This window comes from Tursiops truncatus, chromosome 10 (genome assembly GCF_011762595.2).
Source record: "Tursiops truncatus isolate mTurTru1 chromosome 10, mTurTru1.mat.Y, whole genome shotgun sequence".
NCBI classification, from domain to species: Eukaryota; Metazoa; Chordata; class Mammalia; order Artiodactyla; family Delphinidae; genus Tursiops; species Tursiops truncatus.
In genome coordinates, this window is record NC_047043.1 from 64,935,110 (window position 1) to 64,955,300 (window position 20,191).

Sequence of the window (20,191 nt, forward strand, 5' to 3'; positions counted from 1 at the left end):
CCTGGGGGCTGGGCATGGGGGACGAGAGGAGTGGGGCTGGGAGGGTCCATGAGGAAGAGACTTATGTCATTACCCCGTGGAGCCAGGATCTGCAAGGAGTGGGACTCACTGACAAGGGTCTGGATCTGTGCAGTGACCAAGTGCATGTGATGCCCCCACCAAGCTGGGACTGCACAGGAGTGTTGAGGGGACTGAGTTTTCTGGACCTGTGGCCACTTGGGGGAGAGGTCCAGGAGTCAGACAGATACTTGGGGCTGGGCAGAAGGCAGCATGTGGGCAGCATCCTCAATGTTCAGGTGGAAGTGGCACTGTGAGCCTGTGCGGGGCTAGAAGGGGAGAGTGAGGGTGCCCAGGCCTGAGCATGGGGTGGAGGGGAGGGACGCTGGATGGGTTAGAGAGCCCAGGACACATGGGCAGCCACAATGGTGTTGCTTAGAGTCCTGAGGGGAGGATGAGGCTCAGGCCAGTGGTTCAGGATCTCACTGGGTGGTTTTGGGCCTGGCTGAGCTGGGCTGCTCATCCCTGCTAAGGACCCTCTGCCCAAACAATTTACTGGAGTGAGGTGGGGCAGGGGAGAGTGATGGCGGGATTTGTGGGGAGGGGCAAGGCGGAAGACAGAAGGCTTTGAGAAGCTAGCAGTGGCAGGCTTGAGACAGAGGAAGCTGCGGGAGAGGTGGGTTAATGGGGTCTTCCTCATGGCCACCTTGTCTTGGAAGGAAGGTAATGAGCTCCCCAGCCTTCCTAGGCAAGGGACAGAGAGGAGGCCAAACACCATGCAGGGCCTGGACCCCACGCTCCAGGTTCTGACCCTAGGGACTGGGATTCTGAACCAATATTCTTGGATCCCATGGACTGAGGACACTGCCTGGCCTCAAGCTGCCCTGTTCATGGCCAGCAAGTATGGGGGCTGGGGGTCGAGTCTCCTGGCCTGAAGCCTCCTCAGCCCCGCTTACCCCACCTGTGTAATTGCACCCTTACGAGCAGGATCAATGGGTGCCTAATGCCTGATTCACAGTCCAAGGCCAAGGATCAGAGGGAGCTGGCCCAGAGTCGGCACAGTGTCCACACCGTGGTCTTGTAGGCAGGGGGCATTTACTGTGGGCACCTCCAGCCTCCACCATCCCTGCCTGACCTCAACCTCAAGGTGCCCCTGGGGGCCTTCCCAGCCTTCGACTCTGGCTCTGGCGGGACTAACCTGGCCCAGCCACGGAACAGAGATTAGACAGGTCTGGCGAACCGTTAATGCTGCTGACGTCAGGGCCCGGTCGGGTGGCTACTGGGTGGGGGCTTGGGCCTTCCCCACGGGCAGTAGCACGGCCCACGTGACCTGGGCACATTAAGCCGCTTCAGTGGCCAGAGAAGCTGGGTGCCAGAGCTCAGGGGAGAGAGGGGGGCCCTCCGGGACTGTGGGGGCAGGCTCCAGCCTAGAGGTCACCAGCTCTGTGGACTCAGGCCAGGGGAGAATCAGAGAGGTGGGTTTGCCTACGGATGCCCTCTATACTTCCACAACCCCACACCCCTGCTAGTGCCCGGAGAGGAGCCTCCCAGACACCAGGATGGGCAGAGTATATTCAGGAGCTATGGGTGTGGGTCCTCAAGCCTGGGGTATGGAGGTGAGAACCACCCTCACCTGTGAGGCCTTGAAAGCTCCAACATGACTCCAGGCCGAGGGTCCCGCCCCTGCACACAGCCCTCCGCCTATCAGTGCCAATCCCACATGCACTCAAGGTTCCCTGTGGCCAAGCTGTCCCTTCCATCCACAGTACCCTCTCTTCCCCACCCTGGCATGTGCCTTTCTTCCCCTTGGCAGAGCCAAGCCCACGGATTGCTTCTCCATCAGGCTTTTCCTGATCCGCACACTCTAACCTGGCAGGAGCTTTCCTGTCTAGAGGGCCCACACAGAGCGCTTGGAGACACCGAGCCTGGGGCTGTGTGGTGGGGCGGCAAGAGCAGCCGCAGTCAGGGTAGGATGAGCTGGCTCTTCCAGGGGCTCATGCACGGTTCTCAGAGGCGATCTTTCATTTGGGTGTTGAGGGACAAGTGAGAGTGCCAAGGAGGTGGGACAGGATGGGGAACCAGGAGGGCAGAGGCACAGGGAGGTGAAGGCTGGCATGTTCTTGGAACAGCCGGGCAGTGGGGGAGGTGAAGAGGCCAGCTGGGTGTGAGGCAGGTGCTTGCAGGGCGTCCGAGGAATCAGTGGATACAGATGCTAGGCTCTGGGGAGGACTGGGTTGGACGTGAAGATGGGGCTTCAGTGTGTAGATGGTGTGCCAGGGGAGGTGCTGGTGTGGTGAGAGGGGGCTGCCTAGCTGGAGGCTAAAGAGGGAGGAACAGAGCAAAGGGCTGCCAGGACCCTGGAAGGAGAGTCTGAGTGATCCTGGGATCCTAAGTTCTGTCTCATATCTCTGACAGTTTCTTGGGCCTGTGTCTCAGATTCTGGAGATGGGGGAGTGGAGGTAGGGGACTGGGCCGAAGGTTGAGATAAAGCTCCCCCCCTTCCACTCCAGGTGGCTGCCCCCAGCACAGCAGCTGCGTAGATAGACATTCCCTCCAGCCTCTGGGAGAAGGTGCCTGGTACCTCTCAGAGCCCCATAATGGCTGCCAACTGTCCAGCCACCTCAGGCTGGGCTGGGAGATTTGGCAGGTGGTGGGAAAGGCCTCTGAGCTGTGCTTGCCCTGGCTGGGGCCCGGGCCTAGCATCAACAATCGGGCAGCCCCTCCCCCAGCCTGGCCACAACTGACCTGGCCCAGGGACCCCACCTCACACCACCCTCAGGGCTCCCACAGCAGCCCAGCCCAGCTGGCCCCTGCTCCCTCCAGTCTGGGTTGAGGACCCCAACACCCACATGCTGGGTGACCTTGAAGCCAGGCCTGGCTCCTCAGGAACTGCCAATAGGAGCACCCAGCCCTTTGCAAATGGCTTCTGTGAGCATCCAGAGTGTCTGGAGTTGGGAGGTGGGGGGCAGACCTGAGACCCTGGTCAACACCTCTCCTATCTGACTCTGTCCCACAGGCAGTCCTCAAGCCCCTTCAAAGGGTGAGAATCTTAGGGTCTCTCATGACCAAAGTAAGCTGTGATCTGGGATTATACCAGCCCCACATCAAGGGGTAGAGCCAGTCCCTTCCTAGTTTTCAGCCATCAGCAGGGAGGGAGCTTAGATGGTTTGAGGTTTTCAAGGATTGCCACCATCCCAATGCCTTTCTCTTTAGTCCTCCCATCCCCTGGTTCTCCCAGCCAAAGCTGAGTCCCCTTGGCTCACAGCTTCCCCTTAACCCACTGCCTTCAGGCCAGGGGAAAAGCCAGAGCCATTTCCTTGTGACGCAGAGGGAAACTGAGGTACGCTAGGGCTTGGCTGCGGGGGTGCTGTGAGTCGGGCGGAAGGGAATCCTGGAGTCCTGACTCCCAGCCCAGGACAGGGAAGGGGTGAGGCCTGTCCTCTGAGGGCATTCTCCCCAATACCAGGGAGGGGGGCAGACATGACACAGAGACATCCAGCTTGACTAGGAACAGCAGAGGCCATGGATTAATCGGATCAGAGCCAGTGGCTGAGAAGCAAGGGACACAGCTGTTCTGCAAACACCCCCCCCCCCAGCTCACCCCCAAGGTCAAGGCCTCCCCCAGCTCCCTGCTGGTTGCTCCTGGGCTGGTGGGCCTTAACACCCACCACACACCTCTGAGCACTAAGGCCTTGGGTGGGAAGCAGGCAGGGGTGGGATGGGAGCCCTCAGCCAGGTGGGGTCACCCTAAAACCCCTTCCCCTGAGGCACAAAGTCCCAGGCCCCACTTCCCATGGGCAGACACAGCTGTCTCCTACTCTTTATTTTTGTTTTTGTTTGCGGTACGCGGGCCTCTCACTGTTGTGGCCTCTCCCGTTGCAGAGCACAGGCTCCAGACGCGCAGGCTCAGTGGCCATGGCTCACGGGCCCAGCCACTCCGCGGCATGTGGGATCTTCCCGGACCGGGGCACGAACCCGTGTCCCCTGCATCGGCAGGCGGACTCTCAACCACTGCGCCACCAGGGAAGCCCCTCTCCTACTCTTTAGAAATAAGGAAATGGGGGCATGGCCAGGGAGATCCAGACAAGGCTCAGCGTGGGCCAAGACTCCAAGACTTGCTTCCCACACCCTCTGCCCACCCCCGCCCCGTCCTCACTGCCCCTACCCTTGTCTACCCTCAATCTCTTCTGAGTATCTGGGGTGAAGACAGAATTGATGCAGGGAGCCCCTGTCCTCACCCTATCCCACCTCTGCTTGGGAAGGGTGAGGCAGGCAGAAAAGACATCTTGTGCCTAAGTGATGTGAAAGTCCCCCATTCAAGGCATCCTTCTTTGAGATTAAGCATGGCCCTGTTCCCATTCCTCTTAGCTGAAGAGCCCCTTCTGGCTTGAGGGAAGTGAGGGCAGAGCATTTCAGGGCTTAGGGGGCGCTCAGAGACCTCAGAGAGAATCTGCTTTGGACTAAAGCATTCCCCCAACAAGATTCAACTGAGCCCCTCCCGCAGCAGCTGCTCTCCTAAGGCTCCTTAGCGCTCGGGCTGCCCCTTTGCTCCAGGCCAGTGGAGGGCCCCCGCCTCTCCGCAGACCTGCCCCTCCTCCTGCTGGCCGCGGGGGATTGGCGGGCCAGGGGCGGGCCGGGGGCGGGGCCGAGCGCCCTTCATCCCCTGCCGCTGCGCTCAGCCGGGAGCAGAGCGGACAGCACCGGCCCGAGCGGAGCATCGCGCGTCCTCACCCGCGAGGCCAGGTACTGCTGGGGGCGCCGACCCCCCGTCCAGGGGCACCGAGCGGGCGGAGCCCTACTGTCCGCTTTCGCGTCCGGAGCTGGGCTCTGGGCAGGTCCCCTCGCCCGCCCTGGCTCCGGGCAGGCGCCCCAGCCTCCGGGGAGCCAAAGCCCCGAGCGCTCCAGGCGCAGGTCTGGGGACCCGCCAGCTCCCAGCTTGAGCTAGTGTCCTGGGAGGAGCACCTCGTGGTCTTGGGGCCTCTCGCAGGGCCGGGCGGGATAGCAGGAGGTCGGCGGCATCCAGGGCTGGGGTCACAGGACGCCTTGTTGGGGGCTAGGGTGGCACGCGATGGGTTTCCCGAGGCACGGTCCAAGGGCGCGAGCTCGAGAGGGCCCGGAGGGGGGCCTAAGAGGGCCGGGAGCAGGCCCTGGAGCGCTGCCCCGACGGGCGCCTGACAAGCAAATCGGCCCGCTGGCACGCCGGGCGTCAGGGTATATTTATCCCGCTGCGTTAGGCAGGGGCTTGAGGGCAGACCGGGCCAGGCTGCCTGAGGGGCCGCGTGGCACATGTTGGTACCAGGGTCCGTGCCATTTGCAGCCAGGCCAGCGGGCACGGCGGGCACAGGGCGAGCGTGGCTCCCTGGATTGAGGGCGAGGCTCGGTCTGAGCTCCTAGAGCTGACAGTGCGTTCAGGGGCGGAGGGACAGGACCGGGACTAGGTTTGCAGGAGCCCGCCCCCACCCGATTGGCCCCTTCGATTGGCCACAGCGAGTGCGTGCGTTTGTTTACACCCGGGGAGGGGGAGGCCAGGGGCGGGGCCTGTGGGAATCCATCCTTTCCCCCCCACAGTAACCTGAGCCCTGAGCCCAGGTGTAGGCTTTGGGACAGGTCTGAGGGAGACTAAGTCAAAGGTCCTTGCACCGTGGGAGCCACCTCGACCCAGGCCCATCCTTCTTTCAGCCTGCCAGTCCTGTCCTTCCTTCCATGACTGCCTTCAGCCACTGTGCTGGACCTGAAAGGGGCCCTTCCTCTCTAGTACACAGTCTGGCATGGGGGCTCACTTCCTTCTGGAAAGGAAGCAAATGCCTCAGAGGTTCTCAGTCTGGAGCATAGCAAGCTGGAGAGATCCAAGGACAGGTCCATTTTGAGAGGGGGAGGTTCTGCACAAACATGGAAGGCTTCCTGCAGGAAGCACCAAAGGTGGGAAAAATCAGGGGTGGATGAGGCCAGGCCTGGCACATCCCTAAAAGGGCTGGAATGCTGGGATCAGTAATGAGAATCTCGGACTCCTTGAGGTTGAGGGCTGGGGGCTGTGTCTCTGGGGAGGGTGGGGGTGTACATCTCAGAACTTCGTTCTGCCTGGGCCCATAGAGCCACTGTCCTCACTGGCTTCCCAAGCCACCCTTTGTTCTGTACTGGTTCTTTGGGCCCATGTCACAAACACCCCCCCCATCCAGGCTCCAGGTGGCAAGAGCATGAGAGCTGGTTGCTCCTGTCCTAGTGCCTGCTGCCCTAGCAAGTAGCCTTAGAGCCCTGGAAAAGTGGGGAAACTGAGGTGCAACAGGACAAGCTGGGTGCTTCATGGTCTCTGGGTGGGGGGCAGGGAAGGTTTTTGAGCCGAACTGAGTGCATCCTGAAAGTCTGGGCTGGGCAGGGTGCAGGCACTCAGTCTGAGGGGGAAAATGTTTTGGGGGAGTGGTTGGCTACAAGAGAGGTACAGTTTTGGCATCTGTGTGCACAGAAAACTGGGGCGGGATGTGCAGTCTATACCATAATAGGATAGGGGCACTGCAGGAGGATGTTCCAGTGCAGACATGGCTGGGGAGCCAGGCGCCACTTGGAGCAGGTGAAATGGGGTGGAGGCTTGCCAAAGACCTTGAACCCATTCCATTCATTTAATATTTACTGAGTACCTACTGTGTGCCTGTGCACACTCAATCTGGTGGATGAAGGGCTGGACTTTGGATAAGACAGATGCATGGTGGGGGCGCTCTAGAGGACCAGGCAGGGCTTCTGGGGACCGAAGGGAAGGACCAGCTGCTGGGCAGGAGGGGCTTTCCGGCCAGCGGCCTGGGGTGGCTTGGATTTGAATTTCCGCTCTGCGGGCCACGTCCTGTACACAGCCTCTCAGCCAGCACGTCTGCACACGTGCATGGCTGCTGAGGATGGGGGTCACTTCAACTGACTGTCCTCTCCGTATACCTTTCCTATTGTGTGGGTAGACAAACCATGGGTGCTGGACTAGGGGGCTCTGAGCTTTCCAGCTGGGCCTGGCCTGTGGCCCCAGTGGGCTCAGTCCCACCCTCTGGATGTCTGTACCTGGCTAATGGGAGCATAACCTGCCCTTGTAGGAACCTGGAAATGCTGTGGCATCCCTGCAGTGCCCACTGGGCCTGCTGCCCCCTCACCTGGGCCTCTGGCTCCCTCTACTTCTTGCACCTTCTGGGATGCTCTGTCTTGTCTTGCTGTCTCTCTGTCTCTTTCTCCATCTGGCTATCTCTAAATGGTTGGCCATCTCTGTCGATCTGTCTCTCACTTATCTGGTTGTCTGTCTCCCTGTCTGAATGTCTATCCACCCATCTCTCTGTGTATTCTTCTCTATTTGTGTCGCTCTAGATCCGTCTGCATTTCTTTTATCTCCCCGTGCCTGTCTCTTGGTCTGGATCAGTATGCATGGACACAGATATCATGTGTGTGTGTTTTCTCTCCCTGTCTCTCTCTTCCCTCCCTCTGACTCTCTCTGCTTCTTCCTGACATTGGATGGCGCCTCTCCTCTGGGCTGACCTTGCCTTCTGCCCCCCCATCGGGGTCTCCAGTGAGTCCTGAGCTGCCCCAGGCCCCCGCTCCAGCTTTCTTTGGGGCAAGAAGTCCGGCTGTCCAAATATTTGGCCGCCTCCAGGGGATTCCGAGTCAGCAGGGAGGAGGATGGGCTGGCTGGCTCGGGGTCTCCCCTGCCCCTGGGGGGGCCACAGGCACGTGATGTCCTGTCCTTTGCCTCAGCTGAGCCTCGGGCTGCACGTCCTTCTCAGCAGGCTGGCAGTGGGGGGCGGGGGGCTACTGCTGGCTCTGGCCCAGTCTTGAGGCAAGAGGTTCCGACTGCAGCTTCCACTGGGGGCAATCTGAGCAAGGAGGGTCCAGGGGTGGGCAGAAGGGGAGGCCTAGGTGTCTAGGGATAGGCCCAATGCTAAGCGTCTGTTAGGTTTAGAAAATGTACCCTGTCACAGGAAAGTCCATCTTCCGGCCCCAGCTGGGGCCCTCAGATCCTCCTAGACACTTCCGGATACCCGGAACACAGAAGCACCAGGCCAGAGAGCTAGGGGATGAGGGGCTGGTGTGGCCAACACATCAGTGCTCTGCACCATTTGCCTTCCCCTCCTGCATGCTACCCGCTCAGTACCAGCCGTATGTTGGCCACACACTAGCCACTTACTCGGTGTTGTTGGCAATGGGGGAGTAGTGGATGGAAGATTGAATCTGCTGAGGTCAAAATCTGGAGTTGTGGGTCTGGTGGAGGGGCAAGGGGTTTGTTTTAGTATCGTCCCGCGTTCCGAACACCTGCCCACACCACACCCTGTCCCTAGACCCCTGACCTCAGCAATCAGCTCCACACCAATCTCTGTGGCTCTGCCTTGAGAACATACAATCCAGATGTGTCTGTTGAATCCAGTTTCCCTGTTAGCTGATAGCTTGTCCGAGGAGGGTGTTATCCTTCTGAAACCTGGAGAAGCGGGTGGGCAAAGGGGCTCTAGGCAGGGACACCTTCTCTCAGCTAATGAGGGGAGTGGTAAGTAAGGACTGGTGAACTAGAACTGGGGGCAGCCCTCATCCGTGGGCCCCCAGGGATGACCACAGTGGACCCTTAAGCCAGGCCAGCCGCCTCTCACCTGAGATCTGAGCTAAGGTGAGGGCTGCCCAGGCACAAGGAGCCTGGGGGCCATGGCAGCAAGCTCTGTGCCTCCACCAGCACATGTGGCTACAGAACCGAGGGAAGAAGGACAGTGTGACTTTCTCCCTGTAGTTAGCCTGCTACTGCAGACCCACTCACGTCCCTGATCACTGGGGAGGAAAGCCGGGCTCAGAGCCCTGGTGGCTCCAAGGCCCTGGATGTGGGGACAGAGAGGTGAGCTTCCCATAGCAGCTGACACAAGCAGTGGCCCCACGGTGGCCTGGATTCCTGGATCTCGAAATCTTTAATTAGCCAAACTCAACGCCTGTCGAGGAGGTGTGCCTGACGAATTCTCACCCTGTGATGTTTGCGTGGGCGGGCATTACCTGCTATGCTATCCCCATGGCTTCTGCACCCCCCCCCCCTTATCTCTCCACAGAGCAAACAGGCCCCAGGGCAGTGGCCTGGACCATCGATTTACTGCCTGAACCGATGCTACACCCATGACAGATGCCATTCTGATGATCTGCCCAAGGTCGCAGTGATCTCCCCACCCAAGAGCCTGACCCCTCTCTGGGAGCCTGTGGTCTGCTCTGGGGGCGAAGTCCTCAGGGAGGCTTCTCACTCTGTCCCCACCTTTGGTCAAACCTCACAGAACCCCCGGAAGACAGGAAGACACTGAGGTCCTGAGTGGGGAATACTTTGTCCATGGTCACATGGTGAGGCAGGGCCAGGTCAGGCCTCAGATCCAGAGTGTCCACTCTGGGCTTTTCCCACAGTTGGTCAGAATCTGCTGGCAGCTTTCCTCAGGCAGGGGCTATCCCCTGAGTCTACTCCGATACCCGATGCAAAGGAGCCTGGCAGGCGGCAGGCCTGAGAGACAGGAACTGTCAAAAATGGGCTGCCAGCCTCAGGAAATGCCTGGAGGTCCACATGTCAGGCCAGTACTAATCTCTACCCTGGCCCCCCAGCCCTTAGCCTTGCCCTAACTGAAGTACAGATTCCTTGACCTTGACTTCAAGGCCCTTTCAGGCTTGTCTATAGCCACGGAACCTTCATTCTATCCTCACAGCCTGCCTTATACCATACCTCAGGGCCTTTGCCCATGCTGTGCATTCTGCTTGAGATACTTTTGCTTGTTTCCACATCCTGGGGGCTCCTGCTGGAATTGCAGAACTGGCTCCCTCACCTCCTCCTCCAGGAAGCCTTCCTTGATGCCCCTCTCTCTTCTTTTTTGAGTCCCAGCACTATGTGGCTTGGTTAAAAGCCACACTATGTGCTGGGGTTCCCCTGCAGGAGCCATAGGGTGGGGGATGTCTGTATGGGTTTTGTCCCTTCCAGACTGGAAGCCACTTGAAGAGGGGTATTCCATGTCCTCTCTGGGATCTCAGGCCAGCCTGAGACCCAGCAGTGACTGGTCGTGAGTAATAGGCAGGACCTGAAGGTCTAGGCCCAGGTCCTGCTTGAGGGGATGGGGAGCCTGGAGCCAGGGCCTCAGGCACTTTGGCCATGACCATGCCATGGGCTGTGGTCTCCCTGGAGGCATTGCCTGGCTACTAGGGAATATTAAGGCAGAGAAGAGTGCTTTGTCCAGGCTGCTGACTCAGCACACTCGGAGGGCCTGTCCAAGCCTGCCCCGGGCGGAAGGCCAGGCAAGGGCAACCCCAGCTGAGAGCCAGGGGGCACTCTGGAGTGACTCTGGAGACCAGGTGCTGGTATCCTTGGAGGGGTGCTGTTGGTGAGGCTCAGGGCAGGGGCATGAAGAAGACAGGCTTACCTTAGGGACTCTGGTCCAGGGGAAGAGGGCGTTAGAAGAGATGCTCAAATTGTCATGATCCTATGTGGACAGGCTGGAGGAGAGAAGGGTTCAGATGCCAGCATCAGAGGAAGGAGAGGTAGGTTGAGGGGTCCAAGGGTGCCAGGTATGGGGTACTCAGGACTGAGGTACCTAGGATCTGAACTCTGGCTTGGGGCTGCCTGGGGCCATTGCAGGGAGGTCCTCTGGTCAGTTCTGTGTGGCTGCTGCCTCCAGAACACCAGGGCCTGTGGCCTGAGGCCCGAGTCCTGAGCCTAGCCTCCCCTACCCACCCTAGCCCTGAATGCTGAGTTTGAGACCCCTGGTGCTCCAGCTTCAGGAGCAGACCTGAGACCCTCAGGATCTGGAGTGGGGATGGGGGATTTGGGGCAGGATTCAGGGTTCCCAAGTGGAGGGGGTGCCATGACATCAAGACTAGCCTCTGGCTGACCTGCCTGGCAGTGCTGCCCCCTCCCTGGTCTCCACTCTGGCCTCAAATCTCCTGCTGGCCCATCTGGCCTTCAGGATGTCCTTATAGATCCTGGGGACACGATGCCCAGGTACCTTCTGGGCATGGGCTAGGTGGCTCCCAGCGCCAGTGATGGGCGAGGGGCTAGCGAGTTGTCTGGGCAGCGGGCAGAGTTGGGCCTGGGGAGGAGGGGAGCTGATCCCTTTGGGGTCCAGCAGAGCTATGCCCTGAGCGTAGGGAAGGGAAGACTGATCCAGTGGTCCAGGCCCGTCTACAGCTGGCCAAGGTTCTGAGTTCCTGACCTGGGGCTCCAGGAAGTGGGGAGTCTCTTCAAAGTGTGGGTACCTAAGGGTGGGGGGTTCCCCAGCAGGGGAGGAGAGGCTTGAAAGAGAACATGGCCCTGAGGCCAGAGCTGTGTGGAGGGTGAGGCCTGTGTGGCCCAAAGAACTGGGCCCCAGGGCACCCATTTCCTGGAAGGCCCCTGAGGGCCCTTTGCAGCCAAGCGGGCAGGGTCCAGGTGTCCAGCCACCCAGCACCGCCTTAGGCCTCCTGGCTCCGGGGGGGTAGCCTCTGCGCCTGCCGTTCCCAGCGCCAGCTCTCAGCCCACAGAGGGACCTTTGTTCTGGCTGCCAGCAAAGCCCGCCGGGTGGCTGGGAACAGGGCCCACAGCCCTCGCCCTCTCCCGAGGCCTCCAGCCGTCGGGCAGCGCCATTCTAGGTTGGCTAGGAGGCCCCTGGCACACAGGGCACAGGAAACTGTCTCCCAGTATTAATATCAGGGAGGGGCAATCAGTCCAGGACCCATCCCCAGAGTGGGGTCTGGTGGCCTGGGACTCAGCCTCCTGGGGTCCTGACACCACTGGGCTCTGAACTTAGGTCATCCAACTGAGCTTTACTTCACAGATGGTGAAACTGAGGCCCCAAGGGCTTGCCTGGGTCGGTATGTATATGTGGCAGGGGAGTGCTAGGTACTGGCTGAGGTGTCGCCTCAGAATGTCCTGGAGAACTCAGGTATCTGAGCTCTGCCCCTCAATGGCAGGTTCCAGGGTGGCAGCAGGCAGAGCTGCATGAACATGTATGTCTTCAGTGAACTTCTGGGAGGTGTGCTACAGCTGCACACTTCCTGTGGGAGTCTGGGCTGTGAGCCCAAGGAGCGGGGATAACCAGGGGGACTGCCTGCTCTGTAGACTTCTGACCGCGTCAGTGTGAGAGCCAGTGTTCCTGGTGGTGGTCCCTGAGCCATGGAGGCACCTCTGCAGACGGAGATGGTAGAGTTGGTACCCAACGGCAAACACTTGGAGGGGCTACTCCCTGTCGCCACCCCCATGGCTGGCAACCAGAGGTGAGCGAGGGACTCATTCATGGCTTAGGGCAGGGCAGGGTGCAGGGCAAGGGGCTGGAGCTGAGCTGCCTGGCTGGTCTGTGCCTGCAGGGTCGAGGGCCCTGGACGGATCTGTGTTGAGGGTGAAGGCTTCCTACCAAAAAGTCCCAGCAAGGAGCCACACTTCACTGATGTGAGCAGGGGTGGCCATCAGGGGCTCGGGGGCACCCCTGGGAGCTTGAGGGCAGTAATGAGGTGCTATGGGGCAGCGATGGGAGGCCAAGGGATGGTGTGAGGGAATGCTGATTTACCCTCCACAACTTGCTAACTCATCCCACCCCTCCCGTCTCACTCTGGTGCCTGCAGTTCGAGGGGAAGACATCATTCGGGATGTCAGTGTTCAACCTCAGTAACGCCATCATGGGCAGTGGTATCCTGGGGCTCGCCTACGCCATGGCCAATACGGGCATCATCCTTTTCCTGTGAGTGCCCTCAGCGAACCTTCTAAAGATAGGAGCCCTAAACAGGCCACCGATCCTGACCTCCCAGGACCTGCCAGTTTCCTGTCACAAGACCCAGGCTGCAGTGGGTGGGCACTTACACTCAACCCAAACCACAGCTGAAAAAAACAGCCGTGGCCAGACAAATATACCTCATTTCCCAGTAAACCCGCTGAGATGACAACACGGGGCCAGCCTAACAGGACTGAGTCTGTCCTACCACATTTACACATGATGGATAAACCCCATGGCCAGGCCTTCTGTGGGTACACGTGTCCTTACCTCAGAGCTCTGCCCTGCAGCCTAAATGAAAAACATGTTTCTTCCAAGATCTCAAGGGGAGGTGGTGCTCAGAGGGTCCTTTCTGGGTCATGGCCACCCTGGGTCAGCCCAGGTGACGTTCACCACCCCTGGGGCCTGCTGAGTTTGCATCCACACATGTTGGGGGTCCAGACACCTGGGTCACAGACCCTGTACACCCAGGCCTCCCGGAGCTCATTGCCCCCTGCCTGCCAGAGGAGCCCCAGCGACCTCTTTTCGTCCACCTTCCCCAGGTTCCTGTTGACGGCCGTCGCCTTGCTCTCCAGCTACTCCATCCACCTGCTACTCAAGTCCTCAGGGATCGTGGGTAAGCCCCAAACCTGGCCTGTAGCAGGGAGGAGTGGGCTGGGGAGAGCACTCCTGACTGTCCTGATTCCCTGTCCCCACAGGCATCCGTGCCTATGAGCAGCTGGGCTACCGTGCCTTTGGGACCCCAGGAAAGCTGGCGGCAGCCCTGGCCATTGCGCTGCAGAACATCGGAGGTGAGGCTGATGGGCAGGTGATGGACGGTGGACAGGCTGAAGGTTGGCTGGTTTGGCTGACCTGCCTCTCTCCCCCCAGCCATGTCCAGCTACCTGTACATCATCAAGTCCGAGCTGCCCCTTGTCATACAGACCTTCCTGAACCTGGAGGAGCGGACCTCGTGAGCCCCAGGGTGGGGTGGGGCTGGGTGAGGGTGGGAGGCCCTAGTCTAACCCTCTATGTCCACCACTAGCAGAGCCCAGGCTGGGCTAGTGGGAGAGACAAGACAGGGTGGAGGTGGGGCGCAGAGAGCTGCCGGCAGAGCTACCATTCTGTGCACACTTGTTTATGAAGCACCTTGGGGAAGACTCCCAGGAGGGCCATGTGGGGCAGGGGGTAGTCTGAGGCTGAGGAAGCCGGCCCACCTAGCCGTGGACCCAGCCTGTGAGCACAGAGCACCTGAGAACCTCAGGCTTAGCTCTAAGCTCCTGCTATTTCTGACCGTGGCTTGGGTGTTAGCCTCCCCACCACCTCGCCCCAACCAAGAAATTAAGCCTACAGTGTCCCAGTTGCCTATCATCAGTTTAGCCAGTTCTCATGGCATAAGCATGTTCTGTGGGTAGGAGCAGAGAAGATAGCCAGGCCCTGCCCTTGACAATACAGCCCCGGCAAGCAGAAAGGCTGCATGGCTGCAAGTAGCTCTGGGAGGAAGGAAACAGCCAGGATTCTGCCGCCAGGCCCTGGGGGCCTTTCCCAAGGAGTTGGCCTTTGGGTTTGCCCTTGAAGGAAGGTCTCATTCCTCATCCCTTTAGCTCCCTGTGTCCACTGTCCATTGAGGGCGTGGGGCAGGATGATGCAGGATGCAGATGCTGGGGGGAACCACAAGGAGCTCAGGTGGTTGGCAAGTCCCTGAGACCCCCATGGAAAATGCCTCAGACCCAGGTCCTTTCATCCCACCCACCCCCTCGGGCCCCTTGGGGCCACTCCACGGGGAGGATGGACCCAGACCTGTGTGTCCTAGGAAAAACAACCACAGTGACTGTAATTGTAATGGTTACCAAGCAGGAGCTGAGTGTATTAGTCCTCACCTTGTCCAGGAGAGTGTTGGGAGTGGGCCCATTTTGCAGATGGGGAAAGGGAGGCTCAGAGCTGTGGACAAGTATTCTTCAGAGATCACTCAGTGGCACCACGGGTAACCCCGGCTGGGGGTCAGGCGGCCCCATCACCCAAGGCTGAGTGGACTCTAATATCGGCTCCCCACTCCCATCCCTGCAGGGACTGGTACATGAATGGAAACTACCTGGTGATCCTGGTCTCTGTCATCGTCATTCTGCCTCTGGCACTGATGCGGCAGCTTGGTGAGTGTGGCAGGGCCAGGGCCTTAGACGGATGCATGGGAGGGGACCTTTGGTCTCACCACCCCCCTCCCCAACTTTACAGGCTACCTAGGCTACTCCAGTGGCTTCTCTCTCAGCTGCATGGTGTTCTTCCTAATTGCAGTGAGTGACCCCCGCCCCCCACGCTGGTCGAGGGAGGGGGGCAGGTCTTTCTGGGAAGCCTGGATCAGAAGGCAGCTCCTCCAGTCCTGATCTAGATGTGGCTTCACAGTGACTCCACAGGCAGCCTAGCCTGGCCCTGATACCCTCATCCTTCCCTGCCCCCACCTAGGTCATCTACAAAAAGTTCCACGTGCCCTGCCCGCTGTCCCCCAGTTTGGCCAACGTGACAGGCAACTTCAGCCTCGTGGAGGTCATCAAGGAGGAGGCGGGGCTGCAGGTTGAGACGGAGGCCGCAGCCTTCTGCACCCCGAGCTACTTCACCCTCAACACACAGGTTGCAACAGACCAGGGAGGGGGCAGTGGGCCTGGTGAGAGTGTCAGGGGCTGTTCTGACACAGAATCCCTGTTTTGCCAGACGGCGTACACGATCCCCATCATGGCTTTCGCCTTTGTCTGCCACCCTGAGGTGCTGCCCATCTATACAGAGCTCAAGGAGTAGGTATCCGTGGCTGGGAGAGGGGGAGGGGGCTGCCTTGAGTTGGTCAGGGGAGAATGGATGTGGTCCTAAAGGGAGGAAAGAGTGACAGGAGCCAAGTCATTTTATCCAAGGTCTCCATGGCTGCCACAAGGGGCGACCGGGGGCAAGAAGGAGGCTCCCTCAGCTACCAGATGGTGAGGGTGTGGTGCCAGAGAGAGACCCCAGGACACATGGGGGTTTCCCAATGTGGCCCAGCTTGGCACCAATCCCCTCCCCTGCTGCCCCATAGCCCCTCCAAGAGGAAGATGCAGCACATCTCCAACCTGTCCATCGCCGTCATGTATGTCATGTACTTCCTGGCCGCCCTCTTCGGCTACCTCACCTTCTACGGTATGGCTGGACCGTGGGGGCAGAGGCAGAGGCCAGGCTGGGGGGCAAGGGGCTGGCCAGTGGCCATGGCACCCTGCATACTATAGGCGTTCATTAGGTCTGTGATGCCTAACTGTGCCCTGCAGCTGTGGAGGTGTGTTGCCACTCCTCATTGTCAGGGTCAACCCAGGCTCAGAGCCCAACCCCATCCCTGGACCTCCTGCTGACCACCCTCCCTGCCTGCCACAGACAGGGTGGAGTCGGAGCTGCTGCACACCTACAGCAAGGTGGACCCGTTTGATGTGCTGATCCTGTGTGTGCGCGTGGCCGTGCTGACGGCAGTCACACTCACAGTGCCAATTGTTCTGTTTCCGGTGAGCCAATGTGCAAGTGGCCAGGTGGCCAGACCACTGGCGGGGTGGGACTGATGGGGCTGACAGATTGATGACTCTCCCCACCCTGCTTCCCAGGTGCGCCGCGCCCTCCAGCAGATGCTGTTTCAGGACCGCGAGTTCAGCTGGTTGCGGCACGTGCTCATTGCTGTTGGCCTGCTCACTTGTATCAACCTGCTGGTCATCTTTGCCCCCAACATCCTGGGCATCTTCGGGGTCATCGGTAAGGGTCTGGCCCTGCTGTGAATGGAGACAGGGCACTGCCCCAGAGAACTTCCCTTCTGCAAACGCTGGCAGATTCCTAAGCTCGTACCCTACGTTTAAGTGATGGCTGCTGGCCATGTGCACAGCTTGGCGTCCCATCTGAGATTTGTTCTTAAGGCTCTCCTAATCCATTTTGAGGGCTCAGAGCCACCGAGTCAGTTACCCTTGCTGGGGGTGCTGGAGGATGGAATGGAGCCCAAGGGTCCAGGGGCCTTCACTAAGGATCTCATTGGCTCTTGTCCCCACCTCACATATGAGGAAGTTTAGAGTGATTAAGGGAGAGCCATATAGCTGTTAAGTGGAGAGCCTTGACTGGGCCCCAGGATCATGGGACTATAGGTTTAGGGTTCTGTCCAACTGTCTCAGTTGGGGCTCTGAGTGGGAAGATCAAACAATTCTGAGACGTCTTTGGGGTGACCCAACTCAGGAGACTGACTCCGCAACCCAGCTCTGCAAGGACCAACACACAGACCTGGGGGCTGAGTATCATTGATATCACTGACAGGACTCTTGGTTCTGTACGTCTGAAAGCCGACTCAAAATGAATTATACAGAAAGTAATGTATTGGCTCAATTAATGGAAAAGCCTTCAGGAATAGCTATACCCAGGGGCCCAGTATCCTCAAACTTCATCTCTGTCTCTTGGTCTACCTCTTCTCTTTGCCAGCTTCATTCACTGACAGAGTTTTCTGACACCAAAGGCACTAGCCTTCTATCCTGGTAGACAGAGAACAAGGGGAGGGGCTGATGGGCTCTCCAGAATCAGACAGAGCTCTTGAGTGGAGTCTCGAGACAAGACTCCCTCATCAAGGAATGTTTGATCTCATTAAAGGGTCCACCCTGAACCTTAGCCAATAGGTGGACGTGAGCCAGTGGTGGCCATGCCTTATTCTTTGCAGGTGCCACATCTGCCCCATGCCTCATCTTCATCTTCCCTGCCATCTTCTACTTTCGCATCATGCCCACAGAGAAGGAACCTGCAAGATCTACCCCCAAAATCCTGGTGCGAAGGGCCTGGGGGTTGGTGTGCTAGTGTGGGGATGAGGGGGCTGCCCTGACCTCAGACCTGACCCTGACTTCTGACCCCACAGGCCCTTTGTTTTGCTGCCCTTGGCCTCTTGCTGATGACCATGAGCTTGAGCTTCATCATTATTGACTGGATCTCGGGGACCAGTCGGCATGGAGGAAGCCACTAGGATGACCCCCATCCTGTTCTGTCTACTTGTCCTCCTACCCCTGCCCAGACTCTTCAGCCCCTGCTCTCATCCAGTGGCCAGTTGGAGGGGGAAGAGAAAGACGTGGTGAACACTATGGCATTTGGCCCTGCCCCATGTCCTCTCTGTCGAAGTTTTTGTTAGAGCCAGGACCAAGGCCCTTGGGCCACTACCCTGCTGAGCTCCTGGCCTACAGGAGCTTCCTGAGCTGGGAGCAAGGTGGGGCTGTACCCCTGCTCCCTTCCTGCTGCCTCAGGTCCCACCCAAGCCCCTTATTCTCTTTGCACAGGTGCATAGACTGAGGCCCAGCAGCTGCCCCCTAAGGTCGCATAGCCTGTAGGGGCACAAAGAGCTGAATTAGGCCTGCAGTCATCCCGCCACCTTGCTCCTGGGCCATGGTCTGCACCCTGGGGCTTCATCTCCCTCAGCCTGCTTGCCTTTCCTCCTTCTGTCACCTAGGCCCCTTTCGTGGGCTCAGGCCCTTGGATAACCTGGTCCTCTTTCCCATCCCCTCCACCGGGAGCAGAACCCCCTCACCCTATGCTTGAGGGTGAGGCTGGTGTGGACACCCCAAGGGGCCCCTTTCCTGGTCTTTCACCAGTCCTGGGGAGGCTGGGACTCCCCCCACCCCAAGCCCAGGCCATAGCTCACATTCCACTGCTGGGAGAAGAAAGAAGCTGAGGCCCAGAACGTGTCTGCCCCTGGGAGCCAGAGACCCCAAGGGCCAATCTGAGGCAGGGATGGAGAGGCTGGCAGCCCCCTTTTATAAATATTATACATAAGACCAGCTGTGCTTTATATTCTTGATCTCCATGGTCCCTGGGTTCCTGGAAAGTGGTGTGGGAGCCGGGACATGGATGGTGATGGAAGCCTGCCCTGCCTTTTTCCCTGGGATAAGGGTGGGGACAGGGTGAGTCCCCTACTCCACCCCGACCCTGCCTCCCAAACCAGCCAGTGGTGTGCTGAGACCCAGCTCTGGGCCTCGGCCAGGCTCAGCACAGACCTGCTTTCTCACGGGGTGAGGTGGGGAGGAATTAATGAGGCCCCAGGAAATGGGACAGAGAGAGGCCTCCGGAAGGAGGCAACGTGAGGTGCATCCCCAGCAGCTTCCAGGGAGGGTCTGAGCTGGGGGCGGCTGAGCCCTGCAGAAGCCCTGCAGAAGGGCCCCCTGCCCTCCCTAGCTGCCATGTCAACCCTCTGCCAATGCCTTAAATCTGGGGACAAAAGTCCAGGGGTCCTGTGCCCTGTCAGGCTAATCTTTTATTAATAGTAAAACCTACTACGAATAAAGGTGGGTTAGTGATTGCCTGTATGTGAGGCCTGAGTTTTGAGTGGGGGAGTCCAAGGCAGGGCAAGAACCGCAAGGATGCAGGGCAGCCCCAGGTGGCCTGGCCCGGGTGGGACTGGGAAGCTGCCCATTGCCTGAGGCAGGCCTGAATCAGCTGGGACCCAGCAGGACGGAGCTGCCCAGGCCTTGGCATCAAACCCTCATTAGGAGAGACCCTGCACCCGGCTAGGCGGCCAGGGAAAGGGCAGCAGGAAAAATCCAGTTTGAACTGGCAAGGCAGCTGCCGGCTTGAGAAACCCCTGAAGAAAGAACTTCCTCAAGCTGGTGGCTGCTAGGCCCATGGCAGTGCCAGCTGATCAGAGGGGGGCTTCCTGAGTCTGGTTCTCAACAGCCCCAGGCGCCTGACTCCAGCCTGGGGACTCACTCAGGAGCCCCGTGGCCCCAGAAAAGAGCTGGACACTGGCCTAGAGGTGGCCGCAGCCCAGAGTGCCCCTGGCATGCAAGGCTGCCCTCTGGGGGTCTCTGGCGTCTTCCTCGTCAGGTGAGGCCATGGCCCTGCCTGAGACCCTTGGCTCCTGTGGAGCAGGAGGCAATAAAGGGCAGGGTCCATCCTGCTGACAGACCCCGGGGATCTTTTCTCAACCTCCCTCCATCCAAAGAAGGCTGCAGGTCAGAGCAGCAGCAGGACTGCCTGGAATCTCTTAAGACCCCAAGCCTGGCTTCAGGCCTCTCAGACAAGGGGGATGAGCTGAAAGTCGCTCCACCCACCCCTCCCCGCTGCCACACACTTACACACTCACCCACATATACACAGCTGGGGTGGAGGAAGGACCCTGGCCCCTGGAGGCCATCTCCAAGCAAGTTCTCCTCCAGACTGATTGCTGGGCAGCAGGCTCCAGGGGCAAGGGGGCAGGCAATGTGGCCACTACTCTATATCGAAAAGTCAAGTGTCCACAAGACTGTTTGAGAATGAGTATCTCTGTCAAGTTCCAGCCATTCCGCCTCCACGAGGATGCGTCTGCAGGCCCTTGGTCATCACTAAGCATTTTTGTATGTTTTGAAGAATTTCCCAGGTCTTTCTTTCTTCTGGTTTGCTTTTTAAAATTTGCTCTGAAAAAAATGTTTTTAATCTGAAATGTTAACAAATTAGAGCAGGAATTCCCAGGCGGTCCAGTTGTTAGGACTCTGTGCTCTCACTGTTGAGGGCCTGGGTTCAAT

At 59.1% G+C, this 20,191-nt stretch overlaps 1 protein-coding gene across 1 annotated transcript; it reads left to right on the forward strand.

The window, feature by feature from the left end:
• The first annotated feature begins 55 nt into the window (after positions 1-55).
• Positions 56-18,956, forward strand: SLC38A3 (solute carrier family 38 member 3). The gene is made up of 16 exons (XM_019931733.3): positions 56-4,740; positions 9,042-12,207; positions 12,298-12,379; positions 12,553-12,668; positions 13,241-13,314; positions 13,397-13,489; positions 13,569-13,650; positions 14,745-14,827; positions 14,910-14,968; positions 15,138-15,302; positions 15,384-15,463; positions 15,736-15,836; positions 16,065-16,189; positions 16,286-16,430; positions 17,371-17,474; positions 17,563-18,956. Exons 2-16 carry the CDS (start codon positions 12,107-12,109, stop codon positions 17,665-17,667), a joined length of 1,515 nt encoding a protein of 504 aa, XP_019787292.1. The 5' UTR covers positions 56-4,740; positions 9,042-12,106; the 3' UTR covers positions 17,668-18,956.
• The last annotated feature ends 1,235 nt before the right edge of the window (positions 18,957-20,191 follow it).

Coding starts and splice junctions, on each gene's coding strand:
- SLC38A3 (XM_019931733.3), top strand. CDS start 12,107: ATGGAGGCACCTCTGCAGACGGAGATGGTAGAGTTGGTACCCAACGGC. Junction 12,669..13,240: donor ACGGGCATCATCCTTTTCCT/GTGAGTGCCCTC, acceptor CACCTTCCCCAG/GTTCCTGTTGACGGCCGTCG. Junction 17,475..17,562: donor GATCTACCCCCAAAATCCTG/GTGCGAAGGGCC, acceptor CTGACCCCACAG/GCCCTTTGTTTTGCTGCCCT.